The 15,580-nt window shown below is 35.4% G+C and overlaps 1 protein-coding gene and 1 long non-coding RNA gene across 7 annotated transcripts; both read left to right on the top strand.

Moving 5' to 3' along the window:
* The first annotated feature begins 90 nt into the window (after positions 1–90).
* On the top strand, positions 91–1,279 carry LOC107855520. Of its 2 annotated transcripts, XR_001670277.2 has the most exons (3): positions 91–258; positions 451–920; positions 1,093–1,279. It is a non-coding gene; the product is annotated as an uncharacterized LOC107855520 (long non-coding RNA). The 2 variants fall into 2 exon arrangements; XR_007056342.1 differs by having other exon boundaries at positions 91–920.
* A 3,843-nt stretch (positions 1,280–5,122) lies between these two features.
* On the top strand, positions 5,123–15,269 carry LOC107855518 (putative late blight resistance protein homolog R1A-3). 5 transcript variants are annotated; one of them, XM_047413451.1, is made up of 6 exons: positions 5,393–6,274; positions 6,401–10,554; positions 10,845–11,303; positions 11,422–11,546; positions 11,630–11,766; positions 12,025–15,269. In XM_047413451.1, exons 1-2 carry the CDS (start codon positions 6,176–6,178, stop codon positions 10,130–10,132), a joined length of 3,831 nt encoding a protein of 1,276 aa, XP_047269407.1. In that variant the 5' UTR covers positions 5,393–6,175; the 3' UTR covers positions 10,133–10,554; positions 10,845–11,303; positions 11,422–11,546; positions 11,630–11,766; positions 12,025–15,269. The 5 variants fall into 5 exon arrangements, with proteins under 5 accessions (XP_047269408.1, XP_047269407.1, XP_047269406.1 ...); XM_047413452.1 differs by adding an exon at positions 5,123–5,367 and having other exon boundaries at positions 6,198–6,274; positions 6,401–11,546; XM_047413450.1 differs by having other exon boundaries at positions 10,845–11,546.
* Positions 15,270–15,580: the final 311 nt, after the last annotated feature.

Genomic DNA, 15,580 nt, shown 5'->3' with positions numbered 1-15,580 from the left:
AAAATTATACTTTTAATTAGTTCATGTAAAAAGTACCTTTAAGTTGAGGTAGGGTATTTTCTCATTACTTTTATCACTTCAGCAAAATCACCTCCTCATCACTTCCGCAAAATCTAAGAGGGGATTTCCTCGGAGAGGATTGTATATACTCATTTCTGCAAGTTCTCTCATTGGTGAATTACAGAAATTGGGTACTTTTATCACTTTCGCAAAATCTCATCCGTGCGTCACTTCTGTAAAATCGAAGAGGCGATTTCTGTAAGTTCTCTTCGTAGTCATTTCATCCATTTCTAATTGAGCTTAAAGCTTTTATCATTTTGCCTCTGAGAAATCTGCCATTTATTTGCTGGCTGGCTGACTGTTTTTCTTTTTAAGCTTTTATCATTTTGCCTCTGAGAAATCTGCCATTTATTTGCCTCAAGGCAATGAAATTCAGTGCCCATGTGATAGGTGTTGTAATGTCCGTTGGACTCAAAGGGATGTAGTGTATAATCGATCGTGGATTTGTTGAAGGTTATAAAAGATAGATCAATCACGGGGAATGGAAAATCCATTTGAATCATCAAACTGCTGATGCATTCACGACAGCATTTGGAAAGGAGAAGCCTGCTTGAATTAAAGGCTATGGTAGATCAGTCACAACAACTTCTCTGAAAAAAATGAGGAAATGAATGAGCTTAAACAAAAGCATGCTAAAGAAGTCACTTCTATGAAGGAAGAAATTATAAGTGAAATGAGTGAAGAAATGCGACAGTTTTTTAGTCAATTGGTGCAAAAATAATCCTAGATTGAATTTTTAAGATATACCAGGGAGTGATGGATCTAACATTCCTTCACCTGATGCAAGTAATGCACAGGCTATAAGAGAAAAAAATCTTTCAAATTTATCCAGCTCAGCTCATGCTTCGATTTCTGAAAAGGTACTTTATCTTACAAATTCACAAGAAAGTTAAATTCTGAACTTTTAACTTGATTGAATGAGTTAAAGAAACTTTGGATTCACATACTTCCTCATTCAAGATTGAAACAATATTTGTATATTTGTTGAGCATAATTTTACTACTAATTGTTTGTTTAATTTTGAATGTGTAGGATCAATGCGGGGGATCAAATTGGAATGGTGGGCGCCACAACTCAACTTGATCTAGATTAAAGTGAATGATGAAGAATTTTTGAAATATTTTGATATACGTTTATATACATTTGGTTTTGTGTGGAACTTGGTACAAATTTTTATTATGTTGTTTTCTAATTAGTATGTAAGAGACGTGTCTTTTTGAAGTTCATTACAAATCTATGCACTTCAATTATTTATTAGCTAATTGGTGCGTGAGATTATATATAAATATGTATGTTTATGTAATGTGCTTAGTGATGTATATATTACGATCAAAATAATTATTTTTCAATTAGAAATTACATACTAACATTTTATATGCCTAATGCCATCTCTATAAAATGTGGCTTGAACTATCAAATTTTTGGCAATATTACTACACTTCAAAAGTGTGGCTAAAACATGCTTACACTTTACAAGTGTTGTCATAATGTATAAAAGGCTACGATTTTGAAGTGTGGCCAATCAGATTCTTCATTGTTCATCCTGCATAATTTTGAGTGTATTGTTTATGTCCTAGTATATGTTGATGACATAATTTATTAGTCTATCCTTGTTGATATAGGTCTAGTACATACTCTTTAAATAGTTGTCATACGACTAATAACAAACGATTATTTTCTCATCTTCTATTCTCTATCTCTTTACCCTCGTCAAGAAACTCTACAGATACAGGACATAGGTTCGACATGCCTGATTCTGTTTGGACCATTGATGGAGATTCAGCAGCATCCAGCATCGACATCATATAGTACTGGGTATTGCCCCATGGCTTCTGCATAGGCAAACCGTGGTCCGACTTTGAGAAAAGAAGTTCAGGTCCCTACTAAGCAGAATTCATAAACTATTGCAAGGCTCTTTGAATAACTCTTTCCCATAGTTTTTTGCTCAATCCCCTAGTGTAGTTTACATGCGCTAGTAGTAATCGACGGAACATTCGTGCTGAAGGTAATAAAGAAAGCTTTACAAACTCATACGCAATCAATTTCATAATTGACCGAGTGATTTCAGAGCAATTAGTAATCACAAATAGAGAAATTTAAACTGTGTTTATTCTGTATCATGACTATTATGTTTTTGGGTGGTTAATATGAGCATGTTCAACTTGCTCTTTTATGAAAATGGTGTTGTAACTAATTAGTATGTTGTGTATGGTTTAACATTAGTTATAACTCTTCTTGAAACTAATGTGCATCAGGTTGTTTCAACATTATTAACTTTAAGTATATGCTAGATGGGTCTACCCCGTAAAGGTAGGAATAAGGTCTGTTTACATCATATTCCTCCTCAGACTTCACTGGTAGGACTTCACCAGATATTAATGTAAGGGCGATTCTAGGACTTCATCGGATATTAATGTAAGGCTTGACAAAGATTGATAAAAGGTAGAAAGGTCATTTCCGATAGACCCTCGGAAATTCATTATGTTTGATGGATACTCTTTTAATATAAAAGTTTGGGAGTATAATTACTTGCTATGTCCGGCTATATCATGTTAGATTTAATAATCACAATGGACCACTTTGAATCGACTATCATTTTTGTCATTGTTGTTTTGCTTCGTCTTCTCTTTTTCACTCTTCCCCCATCCACCTACAAATATTTCTTATAATATATGTAACAGATTTTTCAGTACAAATATACGCTGTCATCGTGTTCTTTCCTTTTTTCCTTTTTACAGACAAGGGAGGCCCCTTAAAATTAATTTATGCTTTTGTTCTTTAGACTTTTCTAAATACTATGCATCATTTTTTTTCTACAGCTTTTTGATTAATACTGAAATTATTTTCTCCACTTAGTCAGTTGTGATGCTTAACAAACTGACACATGAATAAAACATGTTACTTGAGTTGGTCGACACATAGGAAAGCAAATTTCCAGTTTTACTGATAGATGCAGACAAGATTGCTTAAAGACAAGAACGAATAAGCAAACCTAATTCTGATATACTCAAGCTACTGATCATGTGGGGAATATAACAAGTTGAATTTGATTCAAACACTTAATGATAAGGGAAAGCAATTTGAGTTGAAAAAGGAGTTCTACGTGAAGAAGGAGTTTCACTTCTGAGTATATCTTGAAGAGTCCTATGTGTGGGAGGAGAAAGATTTTGATAAATAAACATGTGCTGATTTAAAAGAGTTGGAGTTTTACTACAATACTATGGAAACAAGAGTTGGAATTAAAGAAAGAATCTCACTTGAAGTAGAACTCTATGCAATGAGAGTTTTAATTAAAGGAGGAGTTTGAAATAAAGAATGACTCTTTGAAGAGCTGTGCTTAAATAGAAGATGCATCAGTCAGAATAATTCACGCACTTAAAAAAACAGAAAAGCTCAATCGACAGATTGACTTCACGAAGTGCTACTCAATCACTGAAGAAACACGTTGAAGAACCTGGTCCTCAGTACAGAATCCAGCTAAGAGTTTTAGCATTGATTTTTAGAGTTGTTCATTGTGTTTGAGCTATTCATGTAATATTAGTTTCAGTGTGTTATAAACTGAATTAGGAGCTAGTCTTCGAGTTGGGGAAAACTCAGAGACTTTGGGAACACATACCTTGGGAGGTATGTGTAGTTAGGAATTAGAGTTTATAATTCCTAATTATTGAGTTATAGGGATTAGAGTTTATAATTCGTAATTGTTGAGTTATAGGAATTAGAGTTTATAATTCCTATTTGTTGGTTACAAGAGTTTTGTAATCAGTCGTTTTTGAGGCTCAAAATTTTTTAGTGAAGTTGGGGTTAAATCCTGTAGAGGTGCAGGTCGTGGTTTTTTACACCTTTTGAGCCGGATGTTTTCCACGTAAAAATCATTGTGTTCTTTACATTCTGTTCACTACTTCCTTGAAACACGTCAGTGGAACACGTCAGGCAACACGTTGCATCGATAAGCAAAAGTTAGGTGAAAATAAGAAAATCTGTAGGGCACGAATTCTTAACAAGTTCCAACCAAAAGAAGCTTTTTTTGTCTTTTTATCAGCATCAAACCCATCAACACAATGATTTGGAGTCATTAATTATTCCTCCATATTCTTTGTGTCAGAATTTTGAGAATCTGTTGGTACAAATAACAAAACAAGCAGAGAATATTTTCATCAAGTAAAAACGTTGGTCGATTCATCTGTATTGAACTATAATTGTGGAATACACAAATATTCATTGTGTTAATAGTAGAATATATTTTGTATGAATATATTTTCCTTTATACCAAACACATCCTTTTTGCTTCCTTGTTTTTCCTTGGTTTTGTCTAATAATCAAAGTACTATATAAAAATGAGAAAATGAGAGTTAGGAGAGCCGGGCATTCCGAACCATTAAGGCCCGAGAGACCCTTGTAACGATCCAACCCATTAATGATATTGTCCGCTTTAAAACGCTTCACTAGGGAGTAAGACTTGCTTACTTATATACCCAACATCTCTCATGTGTTTTGCCAATATGAGACTCTCTATCCTAAGTTGGGGTGTTACATATCTAGATGGAGAAATAAGAAAATAGTAACAAATAAAAATGAAACGAAAAGATGTTTGTTTCTTGCAAGAAATTGTGATTAGCTTTCTAACTAAATTAATCTAAACCTAAGTATCAATTCTAAAGTGTAACATTTTGGACTTTGTTGCAGACAAGTGATTAATGTTGTTGCTCTTTAGACCTTCATGGCAGTAGCAGCAACTTATCTTTATAAATTTATTTAATACATGATTCTTTTTTTTAATACTGAGATTATTTTCTCCACTTACCCCAACTAACACAAGAGACGATTTGGTCTTTTTATAAACATTACTCTCTATTTGATATGGACATTTGTTCTTTTCTTCATCATTTTCAACAATGGTCTATTAGATTACAATTTACAGGTCACATATTGTAAAGATAAGAGACTGCAAATAATTTTCACTATTAATTAAGATGGCCAACATGATTAAAAAAAGACTTGACAGGTAAATACATTGTATTTATTAAATCATTTCATTCTTCTTTCTTTCTTGCTGTTGGTGGCCTTTCATGTTCATCTTTAGCCAACTTGTCATGAGCATCTAAAAACACCAACACAAAGCAGCAGAATTATACATTTTATTTGTAAAAGTAGTAGCCTTTCAACAACTTGAATTCTTTCTGTTGTTGGCCTTTCAACTGCACTTTATTTAGCAGACAAAATTTGTTTTTTATCCAATAGCTTACTCTCTTTGCCGTTGTTTCTAAAACAAGCGGTTGGTTCTATTGCTAAACTTCAGACTGGGAAAAGGTAAGATCAGGTTCAAAGTCTCTTCTTTTCTAGTTTTCTCTATCTTCTACCAGGGATTTCATTTTTCTTTACGACTCAAAGATGTAATATAAATATTTTTCTTTTCATTGTATTGACAACATAATAACATGATGAGGCTGGTAAGAAAATGATAAAAGATCCCTTCTAAGTAGTTTTGATCCATTTAGATTTGTTAAAGGTGAGAAGTCAATGAGTTGTATTTTAATAATCTTGGAATTCTAAATAGATCTTGCTATTTGATTGGTCATTTTGTTATTCGCCTTTCGACTACTTCTTCATCCTATTACTTTAACCTGTCCCACAAAAATATGTCAAAAGGTAAGAGTATGATGAAGGAATCCTAATGAGTGGTCTCGGGATGTAGTGGGATGAATGAGACTCTAATTTGAGTTTGGTGATTGAATGCAATGGTTCGCCTAGCGAGTTGTAGCTCGTTAGATGTCAGTCCTAGCTTTAGAATTTGGGGTTGTGGCATGATCACCACCATAGTCATTAGCTTAATAGTTTATATGTAACTCAGCACTGTCAATAAAATTGTAGGACGACATCATCCATATTCACAAGCTAACAATCTCCACAAGTTGTGCATGTTGATCTTAACTTGAACTAACTTCTTATGCATGTTGTGCTGAATTTTATGTGTGATTAACAATGGCAATTCTGGTGTTAGAGACTAATTGCACTAAAATTACTATTCGGACAAAGTAGTTTCTCTATATGTATTTGATGTTTTGACTTTGATCAATACCACGATAGAACTTAATGTAATTAACTTTGGTCCTTTTTTATGTACGTACTCTTTGTGCCAGAGAACTTGATTACAATCATGGAAAGAGTAAAAGAAAATGAACAAGTGAGAAAGGAAGAGGAAGCAAACAACTCATCGGTATGTCATGATCAATGTATAGCTTATGTCCAACTTTCTATTTTGAAGAAAGCCCGCTTCTATAGCTATGTTAAGTACTGTGGCTTTGAAAAGTTTATAGGAGTATAACATTTGGTTTTTTTGCAGGTGTCGTTTTCTGCTCTTCGTGAGGACGTTATCAATGTTCTGGATTTCATGGAGAGGTTAAAGAATGAAGAGGATCAAAAAACTGTTGATGTGGATCTTATTGAAAAGCTGAAATTAAAGCTGAAATTTGTTTGTACATATGTCCAGCTTTCTTATTCCGATTTGGATCAGTTTGAATATATAATGACTGCTTTAAGACACGAAGTTAAAGATCTGCTTCGATCACTTTTGGATGATGTTGACACCAACATCGAGTGTAAATACAACATGAATCATGCCCTTCTTAGCTTCTCCAATAATATGGAAGACTGTATCAGCTCATGTCATCATTCTAAATCAAGTGCCACGATGACTGACGAGCAGTTGAACTTCCTACTCCAGAATCTCCATTATCTATCCATGTATCTTGCTGAACAGATTTTTCCATTGGTGACTCAGTATGAGATTCTTCAGAATTTATGTGGAAATGTAAGAGATTTCCATGGGTTGATTTTGAATGATTACGTTGAGTGCGAGATTGTCGCATATGTCTTACCCCAGCTTCAACATATGGCTGAAAAAGTTGGAATCTTCCTCTGGGATGATCTAACTAGTAAAGACTCTAAAGTCTTCAAGCTAGCTCAGCTATTCATGATGATTACACCAATTGAACTGGAGGTGATGCAAATATGTTACACAAATTTGAAAGCTACAACTTCAGCAGAAGTTGGATGCTTCGTTAAGAATCTCCTGGAAATCTCTCCCGACATTCTTAGAGAGTATCTGGTTCATCTACAAGAGCACATTGTAAATGCCATTACCGCTACAACTCCAGGGGCTAGAAACATTCAGGTCATGATAGAGTTCCTTTTAATTATTCTCATGGATATGCCGAAGGACATTATTCATCATGACAAATTGTTTGATCTTTTGGCACGTGTTGGAGAACTCACCAGGGAGGTATCAACTCTTGTTCGCGACTTAGAAGAAAAATCAAGGAATGAAGAGAGTATCGATGAAAAAAGTCCTGCAACTCGAGACTTGCTGGAAAAAATTGAACTCCTCAGGGAAGATCTCAAACATGTTTATCTGAAAGCCCCGGACCCATGCCAATGTTGCTTGCCCATGAATGATGGACCTCTCTTCATGCATCTGCTACACATACACTTGAATGATCTGCTAGATTCCAATGCTTATTCAATTGCATTGATAAAGGAAGAAATTGGGTTGGTGAAAGAAGACTTAGAATTCATAAGATCGTTCTTCACGAATGCTGAGAAAGGATTGTATAAAGATTTGTGGGCACGTGTTTTAGATGTGGCATATGAGGCAAAAGATGTTATCGATTCGATTATTGTTCGAGATAATGGTCTCTTACATTTTATTTTCTCACTTCCCATCACCATAAAAAAGATCAAGCTTATCAAAAAAGAAGTCTCAAATATATCTGAGAAGATTCCCAAGAATAGGAGCCTCACTGTAGTACACTCTACCAAGAAGTCAGTTGAAAGCAAGTCAATCACGGCTGGTAAAATAATTGTAGGTTTTGAGGAGGAGACAAACTGGTTATTTAGTAAGCTCACCAGTGGACCGAAAGAACTAGATGTCATCTCAATCACTGGTATGCCGGGTTCGGGCAAAACTACTTTGGCGTACAAAGTATACAATGATGAATCAGTTTGTAGTCATTTTGACCTTCGTGCATGGTGCACAGTCGACCAAGAATATGACGAGAAGAAGTTGTTGATGAAACTTTTTAATCAAGTTGCTGGCTTGGATTTAAAGTTTAGTGAGGATATAGATGTTGCTGATAAGCTACGGAAACAACTGTATGGAAAGAGGTACCTAATTGTGTTAGATGATGTGTGGGATACTACTACATGGGATGATTTAACAAGACCTTTCCCTGATGTTGAGAAAGGCAGTAGAATTATTTTGACGACTCGGCAAAAGGAAGTGGCTTTTCATGGAAAGGGCAACACTGATCCTCTTAACCTTCGATTGCTAAGACCAGAAGAAAGTTGGGAGTTATTAGAAAAAAGGGCATTTGGAGAACAGAGTTGCCCTGATGAACTATTGGAAGTCGGAAAAGAAATAGCTCAAAATTGTAAGGGACTTCCTTTGATTGTTGATCTGATTGCTGGAGTCACTGCAGGTTTGGAAAAGAAAAAGGCTGTGTGGCTTGAAGTTCGAAATAATTTGAATTCCTTTATTTTGAACAGTGAAGTTGATGTGATGAAGGTTATAGAATTAAGTTATGAACATTTACCTCATCACATGAAGCCATGCTTTCTCTACCTTGCATCTTTTCCAAAGGACGCAAAAATCAGCAGAGATAGGTTGAAAATGTTTTGGCGTGCTGAAGGGCTTGTTGAACAAACAGAGATGATGAGTTTGGAAGAAGTGATGGAAATTTATTTGGACAATTTAATTTCCAGTAGCTTGGTAATTGCATCCAATGATATAGGTGATATCCCGACTTGCCAACTTCATGATCTTGTACACGGCTTTTGTTTGATAAAAGCAAGAGAGGAAAAGTTGTTTGGCCAAATAAGTTCAAGTGATCCATCTTCTTCTTTTTCAGATTTGATGCCACGCATAGTAAACATTGTTTATGATAAGGAGCACTTTGGGCCTAACAATTTCGTCCTGTTCAGTTCAAAAATGGAAAGGCATTCAGGTAAGCACCTCTGTTCTTTTGAGATAACCGGAGACGAGATGGAAGATCATCTTTCTGATGCATGTCACCTAAGATACTTGAGGCTTCTTAGAGTGTTGATCCTTTATCCCTCTTTTATGATGGTGAAAGCTTCTTTGTTGAATGAAATATGCATGTTGAATCATTTGAGGTTCTTAAGAATTGGGACAGAAGTTAACTCTCTGCCTTCATCTTTCTCAAACCTCTGGAATCTAGAAACCCTCATGGTTGAAAACCAAGGATCAACATGGGTACTATTACCGAGAATTTGGGATCTTGTAAAGTTGAGAGAGCTGTCCATTGATGCTTGTTCTTTCTTTGACTTGGATACAAATGAACCAATACTGATAGCAGAGGACTCAACATTAGAGAACTTGAGAGTATTAGGGAAACTAGTGATTTCTTATAAGAAAGAAACAGAGGATATTTTCATAAGGTTCCCCAATCTTCAAAGGCTTGTATTTGATCTCAATGAATCATGGAATTATTCAACAGAACGATATTGGTTCCCCATATTGGATTTCCTTCATGAACTAGAACACCTCAGAGTATATTTTAAAAATTCAAACACAAATGATAGTGGGCCCTCTTTAGCTACAAATTGGTCGTGGAATTTTCACTTCCCTTCCAATTTGAAAACATTGGTGTTGTTTGACTTTCCTCTGACGTCCGATTCACTATCAATAATAGCGAGACTACCCAACCTTGAAGAGTTTTTCCTTATTAGAACAATCTTCCATGGGGGAGAATGGAACATGGGGGAGGAAGACACCTTTGAGAATCTCAAATATTTGAAGTTGGATGAAGTGACTCTTAGTAAGTGGGAGTTTGGAGAGGAATCATTTCCCTTGCTTGAGAAATTAGTACTGTGGAAATGTCATATGCTTGAGGAGATTCCACCTAGTTTCGGCGATATTTGTTCATTGAAAATCATCAAACTTCAAAAGAGCCCTCAACTTGAAGATTCTGCTAAGAAGATTAAACAATACATTAAAGATATGGGAGGGGATGAGCTTCAGGTCCTGGGTCCGAATAATATCCCGTTATTCAAGTAGCTCTTAAGCACCACCAAAAAAGGTTCTTCCCTATTCTTTTGCACTGTGTTTGATGAAAGCTTAAGGTATTTAGGAAAATCTGCATTGTGGGATGACGTTGATCAATATTTCTATGACTTTTTATGTTTCGTTCTTCAGTTTCTTGTATTCTTACTTGTTCCACCTGATAAAGTTATATGCAAATTTTATATATTAGATCCTGAAAAGATTGAAAGGAAGCGAGGGATAAGTTACTTTGGAACAATCATGGAATGAAGAAAAGAAAATGAAGGAGACCGAGAGAAGGAGGAAACAAACAACTAATTGGTCATTTCCAAATCTGTCAGATAACTGAATCGAAAAGGGAGGTGGAACTGATCAAGATACAGGAAACCAATCAAGTAGAGGAAAACAGAAGTGCGACGAATAGAGTAAAAATGGAGGTATCATTTCCTTTCCTATTTCCTTTGCTAAATTTATCTTCAGTATCATAATGTGGACGAGTCTTGATGTTGAATATATAATATAGTGAGAGAAATGTTATATATGGTCAATCCTTTAGTGCTTCTGAAGTACAAATTTGACAATGTGTATTTACTTTGTAACTTAACAATGGAAAAAGCTATTTTGGTTGTTGTTGCAGTTATCTCTACACAAGGAAATAATTAGCTGTTGCTCTTTCTCTGATAGCTGTGAAACAACAGACAGGAATCTCATTAAAAATCTAATGCAGGAAGATTCCTACAGGGATGAAGAACCTGTTGCTCAGAATTATTCAAGTGGGAATATATCAGTCTGGCATCTTCCGAAATAGTCCAAGAGGAATCCACTATCTGTTTTACGTCAAACAATAGTAATTTCTGATACCAGTTTGTGTAGGGGTTGCTCCAATAGACCTTTCTGTGAGGCTAGTAGCCAAGAAGAGTGCAACTTCCACAATAACCACGTGAAACTCAAGGTGGGCTTGATAATTAACTAATCTTCGAGGCAAGTTTGTTGTGCCTCACACTGCGAGTTTGCTGCCACCGAACGCCGGTGACTTCAACTGTAAGTCTCTCTTTGAAACATACATGGGATTGCTGATTCTCTGATATGATGAGCAAGAAGGAAGTCAAACAAAAGGTTGTCTATCTCTTTGAAACATACATGGGATTGTGGCTATCTCATCACAAACAATGTGAAACCTCTTCAGGTAATTGGTGCATATTTCCCTCCTATTTCTAAGAAAAAGAATTTTATCAATAGATTGCACTGGGTAAACGGCTATCGCCTCCTTCATTGATAGATTGCAATTTGAATATCTTCTACAGACTGAATATCACTATCGGCCTGATGAGCACGCATCTCCTGTTCGGTTGTCAAGAATCCTCAAGGCCTCCATTGTTTATTCACACAATTTGATGCCAAAGTTGATGCCACAAGGCCATTATTAGAAGTATTGAATCTTTCTCGGGTAATGAAGGTCCTAGTTAATTTTTTTTCCGATTTTTGCTTCTAACTGTGTCTTCTTTTCTGCAGGTGGCACCTTTATGTCCATCAGATATAGGATTGATGAGCTTAACAAAGAGAAGTTTGTTATCTACGTGGCTCAACCTTATATAAAAATAGGCGGCCGTCTTAGGCCCCCAAATTTGAGGCGCCTCATTTTTTTACTGGTAATGTATTACATATTTTTTTAAAAAAAAATAAATATTATTTATAGAAAAAATAAAATTTTCATATAAAAGAAAATAATTATTAGAAGAAGTTCATATATCTAGAGTGATATGAGAAAGATTAAATGCATTGATTATATTATTACTTAGAAAAGTTAAATTAGGAAAAATCGATTACATAATTTTGAAAATTGAGTTCATTAAAAAAGGGTTATTTTTTCTTAAAAATTTAAGATCTCTCTTTGATTTTCGCCTTAGGCCACGAATATGGTTGAGCCGCCCCTGCTACCTGCTACTCAATTAGAAATGAAGCAACTTTTACTTAGATACACACCATGAAAATGAAGAATCTGTTGCTCGGAGTTATTCAAGTGGTTAGATATATCACCCTGGCATCTGCCTAATCACCCAAGAGGAACCCAGTATCCGTTTATGTCGAATAATATGTGGAGGAATTCTTGATATACAAATAAAAGCATTGTCGGGATATCGTAAGCTTGAGGAGATTCCACCTAATTTTGGGGATATTGATTCATTAAAAATTATCGAACTCTTTAAGAGCTCTCATGTAACACCCCGTATTATTCTTGGCTTGATTCAGCTCTTGGTTGCTTGCATGGGGAGTTTAAGGCATGAAAATTTCTCTAGGTGTTGGGGACTTAGTTATATTTAAAGCCTCTTAACTTCGAGGATTTTTATCTTGGTCTTCCCGACCCCGAGGCATTGGTTTTTGGGTTAATTCATGTTTAGGGAAGTAGGTAGTATGTCTCGTGGGAGTTTCGGATTTTTTGATCGAGGATCGGGTCACTTTTAGATCACGATTCTAGAAACTCACCGTGATAGTGCCGCATCCGGTGCTAATAGCAATGAGCTTGTAAACCGCACCCCAGTTACAAATTTAATTTCCTGAGGGGCAATTGTGTCTTTTTCTTTCAACCCAATTCGTTAAATCACGATTAATATCATCAGTTAGGGCATAAATTGCCCATCTTCACAATTAAATCTCAAGAAAAAACCCTCCACTCTTTCCCAAGAACAAAAAAATTCAATCCTTTCCCCCAAGTAATCTAGAATTCAAGCCTTTCAAGTTCAAGAACCTTCAAGAAAATATCGAATAACATTTTTCCTTTCAAGTTAAAAGCTTAAGGTATGTGGGGCTATCCTAAATCTCATGGGCATAGGTTTTATGATTTTTACAAGATTAAAAATTATATATGTATATATGTGTAATGAGTTTAGAGAAATTATTTTAAGAGCGTGCATCATGAACCCAATTCGATGAAAGTATGTATTTGTCATGGGGTTTTTCCATAAGATTTATTTATAATCTTGTGCATATGTGAATAGAGTTCGAAAAGCGATTTATGAATGTGAGTTGTGAAATTTTCTTCCTCATGATGAAATTTATGGACTTTGCATGGTATGAATTGTGAATTGTTTTCGAGAGCATGAATTAAAATCCCCTGTTAAATCATCAGATTTATGTATAACTAAATGTTGGGGCTACTTTACGAATGATTATATTTCTCGAGTTATAAGTGCCTCTTTATCAGTTATGCTTTGTTATTCTACATGTTTTCAAAGAGGTGATTCTTATTCCAAAGGCTCTTGTGTCTTAATGAAGAAATTGCATGTGTTTTATGTAAGAATTGGCCCTCACATATTAAATTATTGAAAGGAGAGTGTTTTGTATAAATTTCATGTGCTATGTGAAATAGAAATTCTGATGTGATGTTTAAATCTTTTGGGTGGTCATAAATGTGTGTTTGAATGAAAAGGGATATGATTATGACATGACATGATATGATTGCAAGTCTAGGTATGATGATAACTATCACGAGATGCCCTTAACATGAAAGAGATGAAAGTTTTAAAATCATGAAGCATGGTTTTAAAGGACTAAAATTGGGCTTAAAGAAAGCTAGTTGGTTACCCGAAGAAGGCTTGAGTTCAGATAACTCATTGTCTGAAATCGTATTTTGCCGATACGGGTTTTATGTGCTATTCGGCAAGTGGGATATCATGGTATGTCGGCAAGTTGGGCATACCTTTTCATGTTACTCTAATCCTTGCGGCAAACTCAGATTGGGGGCTTGGTCGCCTTGTCAAGGGCGTACCCAATAGCCCGTAGGTATTCATGTTTTGTAGGGTGTACTATTTAGCCTAGAAGTAATATAAAGAGTTGAGTTATGATTACAAGAAAGTGTGTTGAAGCATATCAAATTATGCCCATGTATTTTCAAATGTTTTATGATGACATATTTTTATGAACTGCTCTCACTTATGTGGTATAAAATATTTTATTTTTGGATTATTCTACGTACCAGTACCTTTGTGTATTGATCCCTTATATTTCAAGTTATATGGTATAGTCTCATGGTCCATCACATTAGTAGAACGATTGGGTTACGACAGAAATGGGTGAGTCATCCATCTTTCGGGAGGCATTCACATATATGTTGAGTCTTTCAGTATATGGTCCAGTCGCGGGCTTTGTCCTGGTTTAGATAGTTAGTTTTCATTAGAGGCTTCGTAGATGAGAGTTGAGTATAGTATTGTCATAATTTTCTTGACACAGTTGGAATTATAATGAATCTCCATTGAATATTATTATATCTTCCGCACTTGGATTTATGTATAGATTATGCTTATGATTACATGCTAAGGGGTCTCTCGGGCATTCATAGTTCGGGAAGCCCATCGAGGCCATGGCCTTGGCTCGGGTCGTGACACCTCAACTTAAAGATTAAGCCCTGAAGATTAAACAATATGTTGAAGATATCACGGGAGGAGACAAGCTTTAGATTCTTGGCCCGAATAATATACCTTTATCTAAGACGAGTTCTTCTCTAATTTTTTGCTGCTTAGAAACCAAATTTATGTGTGTTTTTTATGATGTATTGGGTGAAATTCTCAACTGAACTTTTTATGAACATTTTGGGATATTGTTTTTGTAACACCCTGCTTTCGAGCTAGAAATCGACCTGTCGTTTCTACGGGTGTAAACTCTAATTCCATTGTTTATATTTAAATTCATGTGTCATGATCTTTCTCCTGGTGTATGAAGTATTATGAAGTGAAAAACATTCATAGAAATCACTTAGAGCAAAGTTGAGCTAAGAACCTTTCATTCGTCCAAAGTTTGATATTCGATTCTACAAGGGTCCACTTTGAACATGTATAACTTTGGATACACGTAGAATTTTGCAACTCAAGACCCACCAAATTGTAGATAATTGAGTTAGCTTTCCAACGATACCAATTTCGCCTGATTCGATACCCGAGTAATAAATTATGGCATTTTTCGTGAGAGGCAGTAAGCCAATGCGATTAGGACGCGATGCATCGGTCACTCGATACGATAAGCGATGCAATAAGTTGATATCCCCAACGCAATGCCTGACGCGACCCAAAGCTATTTCATATTCTATTTTAAGTCCTTAAGGTTCGAAGGGAACTTTGGTCATATTCCCTCACCCAAATTCACCCATAACACAAAATTTTAGCCACCAAGGAGCATTAGTTTCCTCCTTATTTAATCTTACACTCAAAGAAAAATAAATCCTAACCACCTTCCAAGAACAAGATTCAATTCTTCTTCTCAAAGATCAAGAATTCAAGTCTTTCAATTCTAGATTCTCAAGAAAGGTTTCAAGATTAAGGTTCCATTTTACAAACTAAACAACCTAAGGTATGTGGGACTACTCTTAAAAAAACCATGGGCGTAAGTTTTAGTGTTTTATCAAGATTAAAGATCCTTAATCATGTTTTATAAAGAAGTGTTTTGATACTGTGTTGAAAAGCATGAATCATG

Source organism: Capsicum annuum, chromosome 6 (genome assembly GCF_002878395.1).
Source record: "Capsicum annuum cultivar UCD-10X-F1 chromosome 6, UCD10Xv1.1, whole genome shotgun sequence".
Lineage (NCBI taxonomy): Eukaryota > Viridiplantae > Streptophyta > Magnoliopsida > Solanales > Solanaceae > Capsicum > Capsicum annuum.
The sequence above is the reverse complement of the archived record's forward strand: the minus strand, read 5'-3'. Positions and strand labels throughout refer to the sequence as shown.